The following is a 14,540-nucleotide window of genomic DNA, read 5'->3' on the forward strand; positions in this document are numbered from 1 at the left end:
TCCGGTCATTGTCAGTAGACCTCTGAAGACTGGACGCCTACACCCAGCTCCAAACTGCGCATGACTTGAAGTGCCCAGCATTCAGAATCTGACTGCGAACACAGGTACACATGACCCTGCTGGTGATGCTGAATTGAATTGCATGTTGGTACACCCACATGCTAAGAGGGCAGACTAGTTGGGTGATATAATGCTCTTGGGGCTAGTCCCCTTGCTCATTAGCATAAAAAAAAAATCTTTAGAAACACTTTCTAAAGATCTATATGCTAGTGTATACAGAGACAGTTAGTTAACAGAGAGCACAAGAGAGTGGTGTTTAATGCCGCGCCAATAGATCACTTCAGATGATGTTCAGACCAGTGTTACTTTATTGTTTTCCAGGTCAACGCGTTTCTGGGGCATCTGCCCCCTTCATCAGGACCACCAAAGAAACAGATAACATCCAATCTTGTGATCAGTGATTGGATGTTATCTGTTTCTTTGGTGGTCCTGATGAAGGGGGCAGATGCCCCAGAAACGCGTTGACCTGGAAAACAATAAAGTAACACTGGTCTGAACATCATCTGAAGTGATCTATTGGCGCGGCATTAAACACCACTCTCTTGTGCTCTCTGTTATCTACCGTTTTGGTGGCTGCAGCCTTGGATTGTGTGATACATGCGATTATAGTAGTTGTGGCTTCTCACAACTACATCTGGTGAGTAGTTTTACTCCCCCACCCCCACCCCTCACATATTGGGGTAAGACCCTATGCGCTTGTTTTTCCACAGTTTTTTCCGTGATACAGAGACAGTTAGGCAGTGATTAGGTTCAATACGCACCCAGAACCACAATCAGTTCTAGGTGTACATTTCTAATCCTGACTGGTTCCCTTTAACGATGTCATTGAAGTTTGGCCATGTGACATCTTGGCAAAACCAAGAAGTTTGTTCACATAAGATTTGTTACAGAAATGTCAGCAACAAAATGTTTTGATAGGATCTACAATCCTTTGTAATGGAAGGGTGTTACATGCTTAGATATGTGAACCTTCTATGCAGTGTGCAAAGCCAGATGTGCATACATTAGAAGAGTAAAAGTGTATGGAGAGGCTAATTTTTAATTGTGCATTAAGTTTTTATTTAACTAAATCCTGTAAAGTCAAGTTGTGAATCCCAGTGCAACTTCCCAACTGCTGAGAGCCAGTGGCCTGAGAAACTTCACACGTCCTCTGCTTGAAGACAAGCTGCTGTTTAAGTGCATTTAGTACAGAACAATCCAGATATTTTTTTTTTTTTAATTGCTTTAATGGATCAGAAATTTGAAATTCACACAATTCTTAAATATTTTACATTTTATCTAGCATCACATTCTCATAGAAACATTGTTGAAACAATTTCTCCATACAAGCAGGAGACCTTTCATAATACTGAACACATCAATACCAAGCAGAAGTCTGCAGCAAAACAAAATTGCACAATTGTTCATAGCGTACAGTAGACAGCCCATACAGAATGAGCTCTTTTAACTGAACATTAACTTATGACAGATTAATATATTTTTAATAATTAATACCACACAAAAAACAAATACATATGATGCATAAATATTTCCTTATTTAACAAGTTACAAAAATAATGTTATTTTGCTTAGTTTCCCCCAGACGGTTGCATTATTTGGCAAAAAACAGACTTTCCAATGAAATTGTATAAGTTTGAGACCAGGATAGAAGATTGACTGCATTTGAGGTGATGGCATGAGCAGCAGATTAGACGCATGACTAGATCGAAAGGTCACAAGGCAGGCCTTCAGACACCGGTACACAAGCAATAGGTCTTTACCACACACTTAAATAGTAAATTCATGCCAGAAAACGCAACATGCAATAAAAGGAAGATTGTAGCATTACAGAAATGAGCAAAGCATGGCCTGGCTTCAGCTATGCTTTGGTCTACCACAGTTTCAAGAGTCATTAGGTTGCTTCATTTAGACCACGTTAATCAAGGTACCCAGCTTGATGGATAAGATTCCACAGAAAAGACTTGTTACTTAATGTAGGGGGTTTGACTTGAATACTTAATGATAGGAGATCAGGACCAAAACATTCAGATGCAAAAGGAGAAATACAATGTTCAGCGAACACCATTGTTCATGTCTGGATCACCACTTCAGAGGGGGTGGAGAGAAAAAAAAAAAAAAAAAGTTGAGGTGCTGGGCTTCAATCCTATGGATAAATAAAATTATTATATATTTAGATCAAAGTTTCAGCATGTCTTATACAATGAAGTTTTAGTGCTTCTCACATACTAGGTTCAGATGAAATACTAAAAATCAAATGCAAAGGAAGCATGTCTAGAATTTTCCAGAATATGGGAGACACCGTATAGGACAATTCAGCATTTTACCTTCTCAAGAGCCATTAGCAAAACTGGCGAGATTTCCATCCTTGCTGGGTTGCGTCAGACGGTGGATACCAACGCATCTGAGAAACAAACATGTACAAGTCACCTCAATGTATTGTTGTGAATATGTGACTGCCTATATTCAGTAGGCCATTCCCATATCCAGTCTCACCTCCAACAGTCACTAGTCATAAGTCTTGAGTGCAAGGCTGCATTTACACTGCAACTGAATGGTCTCTGGTTCCCTTTAAATCCCAAGGAACACTAATCACCAGGATGTTTGCATATAAGCTAAAGCCAGGGCTATACTGGCACTATAAGGCCGATTCTTTTTTGGATTTCAAAGCCTTTACATACCTCCGATTTAGAGAATCAGCCTGACCGTGACAGCATAGCCCTGGTTGTAGCTTCTATACGAAAATCCTGTTGATTGTTTCCCTTTAAACCACACTTTTTTTATGATTTGCTGTGGCCACTAGGGGGCCCTGTTTCAGTAGCTGAGAATCACGACACCCAACAGAAGTAGCAAATACTGTACATTGTGCAGAATGTTTGTAAGTATCTCTCTACTGGCTAACACTGTACAAATATATATATTTTACTTGTAAGAGTATGTACAGTGATTGAGCAAGTCTGAAGTTCTGATCCAATACATATACATGCCAAAGGACTGAATAAGTGAAACCTGCAAATTTTTCTGGTTGAGAAAGCTAGAAAGGGGATTAACACTGCATCATTTATAGCAGCCTGACCAATGTGGGAGATTAGTAGCCTCAGCTGGTGCAGAAGTACTGATTACACTAAAGGACATGACAGGTGTCATTTACACCTGGGCACATGCCTGCCAATATCCTTTTTTAAACTACACCGATAGGTGTGCCACACCTTCATTTGAACACTAGATATTTTTACAGGTCCAATGTAGCTGTCACGTTGCTTAATTTCGAGCCTATAGGCCAAGACTATACATCATAGTATAACTCAGCCATGTGGTGGTTTTACCATTGTGCACGTGTTCTGAGAGCAGCAGCACACTTCTGAATTTTGTATGGCTACTCTACACAAGCAAAGTATACCAAAACTGTTATACTGTATGACACGAATTTACCTTGGGATGCTGATGCAATTATAAAAGCTTATATCTGTGGGGGAGGGACATGAGTGCAGAAGCAGACATGACTGAGGGCATTTTATGGACCAAAAACGTATGGATATTCTAGTTTCATGCTTCCATGTGGGTCACAGTGGAAACAGGGGACCTTCATGTGACATGTGTCACCCTAGATCATAATCCATGCAAGAATGAGAAATTATAAGTCAGTACAGATTCCACTGTTGCAAGTTTTGATTCTTCAGCAATTTGAGAGTTTTTAAAGTGTCAGCTATTTTGTAGCTGGATTAAATTTTTGCTACATGGTTATGTGAAGTAGCCTCACTATAGCCATTGTTAAGAGCCCAAGTTACTGTTTTAGGCATGCACAGATGACCTATGTAAACTATGCAGAACAAAATAGTCTTGGTTTGTAAAATAAGCAATTGAGGATATTACACAACTACTCATTAGCCATTTTCAGACAGATGTTTTCTGTTCGGTCTGTTTGTGGCAATAGAAGAGGGGGAGGGAGCAGCAGATAACATTCCATTACAAAGCATCATTTTAAGAGCTAAACTACGTCAAGGGTGAAACTACAAAATGTAGGCAATGTTTTTTGGGGGAAACAGTCAAGGAAAGATAATGTAAGATCTGGATTTTAAAATGTGAAGCGTAATAAGCAACTAAATAGCTAAAAGCAAAACCACATTATATGGGTCAGGGCCTTAAACTAGAATACATAAGAGATACAATTTTGCTAGAGTATAAACTTGTCAATCTAGTGATCTCCAGGATCTGGCTACCTGAGGCCACTGAGCACACCAAGCTACCATGTGTCCTCCATTCGCAGACAGAATCTAAGGTTATGTCTATGTATCAGCAGGAGGGGGTGAAAAGGAATTTAAAACTGCACTCCACTTTACATAGAAGTCTGAACTTACTAGTCAGGATGAAAAACTTTATATTTCATGTAACAACCATTGTTCCATTTAAAAAGGTGTCTACACAATGATTAATTGATGTTGGAAGTGGGAACACCCTCATTAAGAGACTCATTTATGTATATATTAAACTTTTAAAGAAATTACAGGATGAAGTACAGCATATTAGGAAGCTTATTTACAGTATACTAGGATTGATCAGTGTACAACAAAACTAGAGATAGATCCATAACATCCAGTATTGAATTGTTGCATAAATTAATATCAGAGTACAAATAAACAAAGAATCAAGTAGAAGTGGTGATCTTTTTGATTACTGTTCAGGATGAAAAATTCAGGTACCAGGGTCCTCAGACAGGCATCACCATACTGTTATATAGAAATCTAACCTGAGACCACCATCTCCCAATTAATGGAAAACTCCACTGAAGGAGGTAAAAAATTCATTCCCAGACCCCTACAATATTAGCTACCAATCAAATATGAGGCTTGTGTCACTAATATGGTGTTGCCTGCTCATAGGAAGCCCTATTCCTGTCATACATATGTACATGCGTCACTACTGGCCAGCTCTTGGCTGGGAGGAGTCTAATAGCACCCAGGTCAGGGAAGAGCCAGGAACTAGGTGTGCAGGGCATGCCAGAGGTAGAAGTGGTAGGGTACAATTTTAGGCCCCAAGGATGAACTTTCCCTTCTGAACTATGGCTGCATAGACCCTATCTAGGTAGACCAAACCCACAAAAGGTCCCCACTCCAGAAAGTCTTGTGCCAGAGTTTAGTATAGATAACTGTGGACCACTACCCAGACCAAAAACAGCCTGACTGAGTGTCAAGAATCAGTTATGCACTTGCTCCCTGTGAAAGGATGAAAAATATAATATATAATATATAATATATAATATATAATATATAATATATAATATATAATATATAATATATATGAAATGTGCGAAATTCCTGGATCAGACAAGTTGCCATAAGAGCTCTCATGAAGTCCTCCCATTCCACCTACATATGGCAAAGATTGGCCTGCCAGGTATTAAGGTCCAGTCACACTAAGCAACTTACCAGCGATCCCAACAACGATAGGGATCACTGGTAAGTTGCTAGGAGGTTGCTGGTGAGCTGTCACACTGCGACGCTCCAGCGATCCCACCAGCAACCTGACCTGGCAGGGATCGCTGGAGCGTGGCTACACGAGTTGCTGGTGAGCTCACCAGCAACCAGTGACCAGCCCCCAGTCTCCTAGTTACAGCACACATCAGGTTAATTAACCAGATGTGTGCTGCAGCTAAATGTGCACAGAGCAGGGAGCAGCGCACAATGCTTAGCGCTGGCTCCTTGCTCTCCTAGTTACAGCACACATCGGGTTAATTACCTGATGTGTGCTGCAGCTACATGTGCACAGAGCAGGAGCCGGCACTGACAGTGAGAGCGGAGGAGGCTGGTATCAAAGGTAAATATCGGGTAACCAAGGACAGGGCTTCTTGGTTACCCAATGTTTACATTGGTTACCAGCCTCAGCAGAAGCTGGCTCCCTGCTCACTGCACATTAGTTGTTGCTGTCTCGCTGTCACACACAGCGATGTGTGCTTCACAGCGGGACAGCAACAACTAAAAAATGGCCCAGGACATTCAGCAACAACCAACGACCTCACAGCAGGGGCCAGGTTGTTGCTGGATGTCACACACAGCAACATCGCTAGCAACGTCACAAAAGTTGTTCGTTACCAGCGATGTTGCTAGCGATGTTGCTTAGTGTGACGGGGCCTTTAGTCTACCGTCTAGTAAGGTTGCCCCACCAGACCCTTCAAGTATATTGCATTATATGACAACAGGTCTTGGCTCAGACCCTGCCAAATTAAAAACTGGAGGGGAGCTTATTTAATATATGCAAGTTTTCATATATTGGAGGCTAAGAATATATAATACTTGTGGCAACTGATTGGAGCTATAGCAGGGTAAGCTCTTCTCTGCTTGTATGCTTAAGAAATAAGGGAGAAGGTTTAGGTTATTGAAGTTTTATATATTCTATTTAGCAAGAGCCATCTCCTCATTTTAAAGATAGAAGTGAGGACTGCATAGGAGGTAGCTGTTTGTTCCAGTTGATATTTAGACCCAAGTATAGACTGTGCTCAGATCACATTCAATGCTAGAGGCAGGGGTATGCTTAAGATACAGGTGTGTATTGCTTTTGTAGACAGTGCCTTTGCAATGGTGACATGGAAAAAAAAAAAAAAAAAAACACCAAAACCCTGTGCAAGAAATATGGGCCCTTTGCAGCCCAAGATCTCATCAAAATGCAGGCCAGCAGGTGGTGGTATGTGTTGGCAAGGGACTACATTGGAGGTTGTCTGGTCAATATCCTCTATGGTAGCCAGGAAGATTTGACAGTTGGCAGTTTAGAGAAGCCACGCTTGAGTTGAGTGGTTTTTCAAGGAGGACTTAATGTAAAGTACCAAAAATGTAAACCATCATTGTGTGTAAAAAGCATGAACTATTCATACCAAAAGATGTGGTCTGCCTTATTCCTACCCCATCTAGATGTACCCTGGGAAAGGGTTTTGAGCGCCAGGAACCAGGTAGGAGCACTGACAAACTGCACAACACTGCAGAAAAGCCATACCACCGCTCAGCACCTATGTCTGGGCCTAAGTGACTCCTGCACCTACTACTGGTTAGTACATGTTATACAATGACCCATGAGGATCATAAATATTCTGGTTTTGGAATGTAACTACAGTATTTAGTTTTATAAGAGCCACTGGATTATAAGACCCACCCAAAATTTAGAGGAGGAAAATAAAAAAAAAATTAAAATTGGGTGTCCATCTTATAATCCTAGTATGCCTTATAATAGCTCAGAGGGGAGTGGCAGTGGGGGGGGGGTAGGGGGTCGAGTGGAAGGAACGGCTCAGGAGGATCACAGGCGGTAGGGTCGGCGATTCTGCGGGCTTGGAGGGGGTGTCGTGGCTCAGGAGGGTCAGTGATACTGCGGGCTTGAGGGTATTGCGGTAGGCGGCATTTATCTACCAGCGTGTTGTGCATTCCATTGAACTGCTGGCGGTTGACACAATGAACTTCAAGAAAATGACCATGGAGGCAGTGTGTGCAGATTAGCTTCTGTGGCCATTTTTTGTGAAGTCCATAGCATCAAGCGCTGGCAGTTCAGTAGAGCCCACCACCATCACAGACCCTGCTCTACCACTGCCACCCTGGTAAGGCATATCTGGATTATAAGACGCACCTCCATTTTCCCCCCAGTTTTTTTTTGGGGGGGGGGGGGGGGGGGGGAGGTGAAGTGTGTCTTATCTGGAAAATACGGTAATTGCCTCCTGCGTTGAAGCAGGCAGAGTGCTGTAAAGCCCTCCTTAAAATGGTTTTAAGACCTGTGATAAGTCTAGCATGTACTGTTTCTAGAACTCTGAAGATCATCAGAACTCTGGTAGGTCTGCAATACTAGATTCCATTTCTTGCTTATAGGCTGGGCAAGAAGTTCTCTTCCCAAATTTGAATGGGATGTATTAACGCTAAATATACATTCAGCTCTGATTTGTAGTAGCTACAGCATGAGGATTTAGACCTGAAAAAGAAAAGTTCTCATGGCACATCATAGTAGTTCCTATGTTTCCACCTCAGCACATTAGGACAGGAGGAAGGTAGGAAAACAGATTTGCCATATAATTTACTGCATAACCCAACTCAACCCATTTTCACAGTATTCCTATCAAATGGAAGGCACTACATTACTTTATATTTGAGCAGAGGCATACACATTCTGAAGGTACTAATGGTTTCTTGAAATAACCTCTGCTGTGTTCCTTCACCTACTTGAATATGCAAGCTGTCTAAAGCATATGCACATGGTGGTCTAGCCACTGCTGGTGCGTGGGGAGGAATTAAACCGTAATTCCATGGCGCTATTACAATATTGATAGTGGGAGGGAGAGAAATGCAACTGAAGGAAGGCATAAACAAGTCAAGATTGGTTCATATGCCAGAAAGGTGTTGTAAATGGGGGAAGGTTAAGTGGATCCTGATCTGAGATTGTGAAAGGGGGAGGGGAATCATCATTTAGATGACTGGACCTGTTCTGAATGTAGGTCACAACTTTCTGGGTCAAACTGTATACCCACGAGTGACTGTCAGCTGTTTTTTGAAGTTATACTAAAATTGATATAGCAAAGGCCTCAGCTTAATAGATGACTAAATAAACCTTAGGACTTAGACTGCTTAGAGCAATTTCACAACAGTCTTAGGTTAGTAGGTGAAAGTAATGTTTAACTATATAGAACAAATAAGTAAACTATTTACCTTCAGAAGCATTCTCGTCTTATTTTCCTGCTTCAAGTAGATCATTGGCCATTTACTTAGAAATTAGACAAAATTTATCAAAGGGCCTAGTGGAGCAATTTCATGTAAACAGATTTTGCATGCACATGCTCTCCAGGACCCAGAAATGTTGGGTCCCATGGTCATAAATGCTGTGGCAGAGTGTTGTGGTATTGCTACAGTTATGCATCAAAGTTGCAGTTTCTTGGAATTGTGATCATAGAAATAGAACCATGTCAAGATGCATTACATTGCAGTGATTGAAGTACCACTGCCCCTTTCTGACCACATACAAAAGGCAGACTCATGCTGACTGTCATACACTTGCTCTGCAGAGTGAAGTTAAGTGTTTCCCAACAAATGTCAAGATGTATTGATTTAATATGTACCAAGTTCCACAATTGGATGTGTTTAAAAGAATGATTCCCAGCACCATGCAGGAACATTGATTCCTTCCTGGCCTAGGAGATGTGGTGACAAGAATATACAGACAGGACATCTTGAGATCAGTTAAGTGTGTGAGGTGAGCCATTTTGCTTTTAAAGCTTTTACCTCACAGAAAGCCGTATCTGATCCCATGCAGTCATGGCTGCATACTTTTGTTTTCACCCCAGGACCTGTCATATGTTCAGACCATTTTCCAGTATGGTCAGACATGTATTAGACAGTAAGTCACAGGAGCACATTTATAAAAGATTCAGGACAATGTTTGTTTTTTTTTTTTTAAACAAAAACACAAACAAACATTTAGTGGAATTACAAGAACTATATTGATTAAAAAAAATGCACTGTGGGACACAAGCTGGCTCTGGTGGCATACTGCCCTTGATTTGTTGGTCAACATGAGCCGCTGCCCCATCTTATCTATGGTACAAGATCTCTTCCTGGGGAATGGGTAGGGGAGCAAGAGGGTAAATACCCAACCCCTTTAAGAAATCCACCCCCCACAAAAGTTGTGCCACCTCTAGACTGAGAACACTTGATCTCTGCACTTGCCTGCCTTCTACAAATACGTAAGGTGGGAGTGGAGGACCATCAGTGGACCAATTATATGAAGATAAGAACTAATGGTTTAAGTCGCCCATACCAAGAGTTGTACTAATAAGAGGAAGGGGGGGGGGGGGGGGGGATAGGAACAGTTACACCATGAAACAAGTACTACCTTCTAGGTCAGTATGAACATTAAAGTTACCTACCTGTGCATGGAGCGCTGCTGCTGCGGCGGCTGCTGCCGGATATGTAAACGCAGCATGAGGAATTGCTGGGGCCAGCTCTGTGGTGTACAGTGGATAGGGAGACCAAGCTTCTGGTGAGGCTGGGATTAGTGCAGCACCTGTTAGGTCGTCTACACATAAAAAGGGATTGGAGATACAAATTATTTTTATGCCTAGTTCCAGACAATTGTAAGCAGTCAGTAGTGCCCTGAAATGTTGGTTATGAAGGACCTTGCAAACCATCTAAACAAACTGACAGACTTTAATATACAGGATTGTTAATGACAGATTGCTGAAATACTATAATTAAACAATGGCCTAATTTTCAAACATGCCACACCATTAAATTGTGTTGTGCCTTCATTTACCATGCATGTAATCATTTTAGAGGGATGAAAGTCTGGTGCTGCCAGTATCAAGCAAAGCAACTAGTGTCAAGTGCAGGCTAAAGATTTAAGAGCTGAAAGTTAAAAATTTGTCCTAGGTTAAACAAAAAAAAAAAAAAAAAAAAAAAAGTAAAAGTGAGATTTTAGTGGTCGATGCCATCTTTTCAGTTAGCCATTAAAACAAAAACTGGGTAGCCATTTATTTTTTTCAGTTTAAAATCAGAATGCCTCATTTTGACAGTGAAAGTTAATTCAACCTATAGCTAAGCCTTTAATGAACAGATTATCCACACTAGCATTTAGCTATAGAACCTGGACATGCGTTGTCCTGGTCACAATAAAGTCTTTAGAGTCAATGTAGCAATCTTTATATCAAGCAGATCCTTAAACAGAAATCTTAGCTGGTATTAGAAAGTTGAAAATCAATAATTAAAGATATAGTTAAACCTCAAGTGTCTCCTAGAATACAACAGAAAATTAACAAGCTCTTTACAAAAGTAGTGAAAGAACTTACAAGGATCTCGTGCAATGAAGTGTGCTCCAAGTGCAGGGTGGAGGTTTGTGGGGTTAGGTGTAGCCATTAATTTGTTCTTAGCCATCTTTGTGTTGGCCTTTGCAAATTCTAGTCTTAAGGTTTGTGGGTTTTCTGGATCAAAACGGATACCCTAAGGAAAGTAAGAGCCAAATTGAAAGTCTTTAAGCACAAACTTTAAATACAACATTTAGGCTGTGCCCACGTTGTGTATTTGCGTGCAGTTACGCTGCGTATAGCACTGCAGCGTAAATGCATGCGTCCTGTGTCCCCAGCACAATCTAAGATTGTGCATAAGCCATGCGCACGTTGCGTTTTAGAACAGTGATTTGCATGCTGCCATGTCGCTGCATTCTAAAAAGAAACATGTCACTTATTCTGTTAACTTTGGATGCAGGTCCTGCTCTATGGTGGGGGCTGCATCCAGAGCGCATGAAATGGTCTTTCACTGCATTCATTATGCAGTGTTTCTGCAGCGATTTGCTGTCAAATTGCTGCTGAAATTTCTGCAGGGACACAATGCAACATGGGCACATGGTCTTTCTTATAAAGTGCAGAGGTAAGGCTATGTCCATTAGATATTTCTGAATAATGACATTGAATTTACAACTACACAGTACCAAGTCTAGGTGAACAAAGCCAAGACACGCAAGGCTCCATCATCAAGTGTTAGGCTATGACCACACTTTGCGTTTCCACCTGCGTTTCAGCTGTTTAGGTCCGTTTTGAAGTCCACCTTTTTCATGCCAAAAGGCATGCGTTTTGATTTTCCATGATAGTCTATGGAAAATGAAGATTACCTGACTGCACTTTGCATTTCAAAACGCTGTGTTTCATTTGCATAATTTGTGGCAAAAACCATGCGTTCAAAGAAGCAGCATGTCAATTGTTTTTGCCATTTCTGCAGCGTTTTGCTAACATTGAAGTCAATGAGAAGCATCAAAAAGAAACATCCATCAAAATTACAGCGTTTTACATGTTTTTTTGGTGCAGAAACTGTTTGACTTCAAAACACATGCTTTTCAGACATTAAAATAATGGAATAATATGTCCCTTTACACAGTGACAAATTAATGAAAAGTATGATTTTATTGCTATTTTAGCAATTATAAAAAAGCTATAATTTCATGAATTACTATTTTCTTTATTAAATCAAAAAATATATATGTTTTGTTTTTCTCTTTTCATTCTGTTTGACTATTTAATCTTTATTTAGCAGTGTCTTGATGTTCAAAACGCATCTGTCAAAACGCAAGGGAAAATTTAAAAAGTGCTGAAAACGCATCTAAAATGCAGTAAATACGCATGCGTTTTTAGAGCCAAATTTCTTAAGGCAACTTTGCCTAAATCAATGCCAAAACGTGCGTTCTGAACTGCAACTAGCATGACGCAAAGTGCGGTCATAGTCTTAGACCAAGATCACATCTCTTGAATTTGCAAAGTGTACTGCAAGTCTGCAGCAACTTACAAGTAAATTGTTTTCAAAATCAGTCACATCGTGGAGAAAAAAAATTCCACATGAAAACTTAAGCATTTGTGGATTTCAAATCTGCAGCATTCATATGGATTGGAACCCTAGTCAATGTTTAGTAAATTGAGAAGATAGATATTTGCAATGAAATTCACAAGTAACTGATGTGGATTTGTAACCGATTCTGTAATAGAAATCCTCAAACTGCAGTAAAGTTTTGTCAATGAAGACTCCACTTGCTCAGGAATTTCCAGAGCTCAAAAATAAGCCATCGGGATGATGAAGCCCAGTTCAAGATATAAGCAAGTCTCAGCATTTAATTTGTATCAAAAACCACAGGATCTGCCATGAATGCAAGATTAGACTCTATACAAGGTTTCAATGACCAATGCATACAGTCAGACTTCCATTTTTTTAATGCAATACTTTCTCCACTTCTATCCTAGACACAATTTTAAAGTTATTTTAAGTGGAGAAAAAGCCACTTACGTTTAAGGCATTCTTTGCAGCTTCTGCACCAGCCCTGTTATCAAAGGTGACGAACCCTACAGGCTAAAGAAATAAGAAAGCATAAAACACTGATGTAAGAAAAAAAACAAAAAAAAAACAAAAAACATTGAGAGTAAAAAGGTTACCTGTTTTGAGGTTAGCTTTATCAGTGATCCTTCATAACCCTAGAAGTTAGAAGACAAATTATAAAGATTTGGTTTTAGAAAAAAAGGAAAAAGCTTGGTGTTATTGCAGCATTGGGAAGTGGATGTGCTGGACACTAGGAAGGGTAGATCTGCACGACTAATCAGGGACAGCAGTGACAAGCTGCAGAGGGAGTGTATCTGCACCCTCTGCCATGAGGTGGTGCTGTGGTCCCAAATAGCAGAATTGAAGTGGTACCCATAACTTCTCAGCAGTGCCTAAGGCTGTGCTCTGTCAGTGTGGAAATTTGTGCTTACGCTGTGCAATTTGACTGATGGGATTGAGAAATTGACATGGACATACAAAAACTTTAAAATGCTGTATTGGACACCAGTACTGTATCCAACGTACAGACTTGTGTCTATTCTGCAATACTAAAACAATGAAGTTTATTTTAAAGTGTAAAAATCCAAGTCAATTTTGCCCATCATTTGATTCATGTATAGTGGCAGAGTGGTGGAATCTGAAATGGTACCTTTCACTGTAGTAAGACCCCCAGTTCAGGCAAAGAAGGGAAGAGAAAAATAAACCAGTTACCTCTTTTAGAACTAAGGGATGGCAGCCATGTAGCATTAAACACTGGGAGACAACCCCATGTTGTATTATAGTTTGAAATTTCAATTAGTCCTTGCGCAAGTTGGCTAAGCAAAGCTCTAAAATTTAGCTTACTTTTCATTGACCCATTTCATAAGGAAACCTTTCAGATGAAACCACCACCTGGTTTGAGAACAATTTCATAGCTTTGGAGAACCTGTAAGGAAGTAATTGTCTCCATGCAAAGAACATTGTCCACCACTTGCCAGCTGAGAGGTTCCTTTGCCTACAGAGCCACATGTACTAGTACTAGAGGCTTTAAATCACAGATGGTTTAATGCCAGCCTTTGGGTAAAAATAGTTAGGGAAAAAACTAAATTTTAATCACTTGCTCTAAAACAGTTCAGCTAACAGTTGATGCACTTCCTACCTTAAATGGACGGAATAGCAAGTAAAGTTCCCTGGGTTTGATATCTATTGGAAGGCCGCTGACGAAGAGCGTTCTGACCTGGAGATGGGAAAGTGGGAGGAGAAAGAAAATGAAAACCATCAAGCACCATTCATTCTACAATTGGAAGTGCAAGTTAGCTAACAGTTACCACTATTAAAATGACATCTACAAAAAGGTCAAAAGTCCAGTTTTAGCTCATTTTATTCCTGTTGCTTGAGGGTTTATTTATTTATTTAATTTTTTTTAAATAAGTCTTTAAGATAACGATTGAACAAGTGCTAGACATCCAGAAAGGCTACAGCAGTGCTTCTCAAACAGGTTAGACTTAGCATAGAGGGCCTCCAACCAGTTGAGGCAGCCATGAAAAAGTAGATTTTATAGATCTGCTTTACAGCTATAATTTAGAGTGCATTGTCTTAAATTAATGTTACGTTCAAGACAAAGTAAACATTTGAGTTTAAATCATCTTTTAAAGTGGTGAGGCCCAACCATAAAAAACTTGTGGTCTTACC

The 14,540-nt window shown here is 40.3% G+C and overlaps 1 protein-coding gene across 1 annotated transcript in view; it reads right to left on the bottom strand.

Annotated features, from left to right (window-relative positions):
- Window positions 1–1,278: 1,278 nt before the first annotated feature.
- RBPMS2 (RNA binding protein, mRNA processing factor 2) overlaps window positions 1,279–14,540 on the bottom strand; it is a 48,714-nt gene continuing 35,452 nt past the window's right edge. Inside the window, exons 2-8 of the mRNA XM_075342687.1 lie at window positions 14,008–14,085; window positions 12,986–13,024; window positions 12,840–12,902; window positions 10,862–11,012; window positions 9,944–10,092; window positions 2,385–2,461; window positions 1,279–2,203 (exon numbers count right to left, since the gene is read on the bottom strand). Of these exons, the coding sequence (XP_075198802.1) occupies window positions 2,399–2,461; window positions 9,944–10,092; window positions 10,862–11,012; window positions 12,840–12,902; window positions 12,986–13,024; window positions 14,008–14,085 (543 nt within the window). The 3' untranslated portion in view covers window positions 1,279–2,203; window positions 2,385–2,398. The remainder of the gene's footprint in view (window positions 2,204–2,384; window positions 2,462–9,943; window positions 10,093–10,861; window positions 11,013–12,839; window positions 12,903–12,985; window positions 13,025–14,007; window positions 14,086–14,540) is intronic.

The sequence above is a fragment of the Anomaloglossus baeobatrachus genome, chromosome 4 (assembly GCF_048569485.1).
Source record: "Anomaloglossus baeobatrachus isolate aAnoBae1 chromosome 4, aAnoBae1.hap1, whole genome shotgun sequence".
Lineage (NCBI taxonomy): Eukaryota > Metazoa > Chordata > Amphibia > Anura > Aromobatidae > Anomaloglossus > Anomaloglossus baeobatrachus.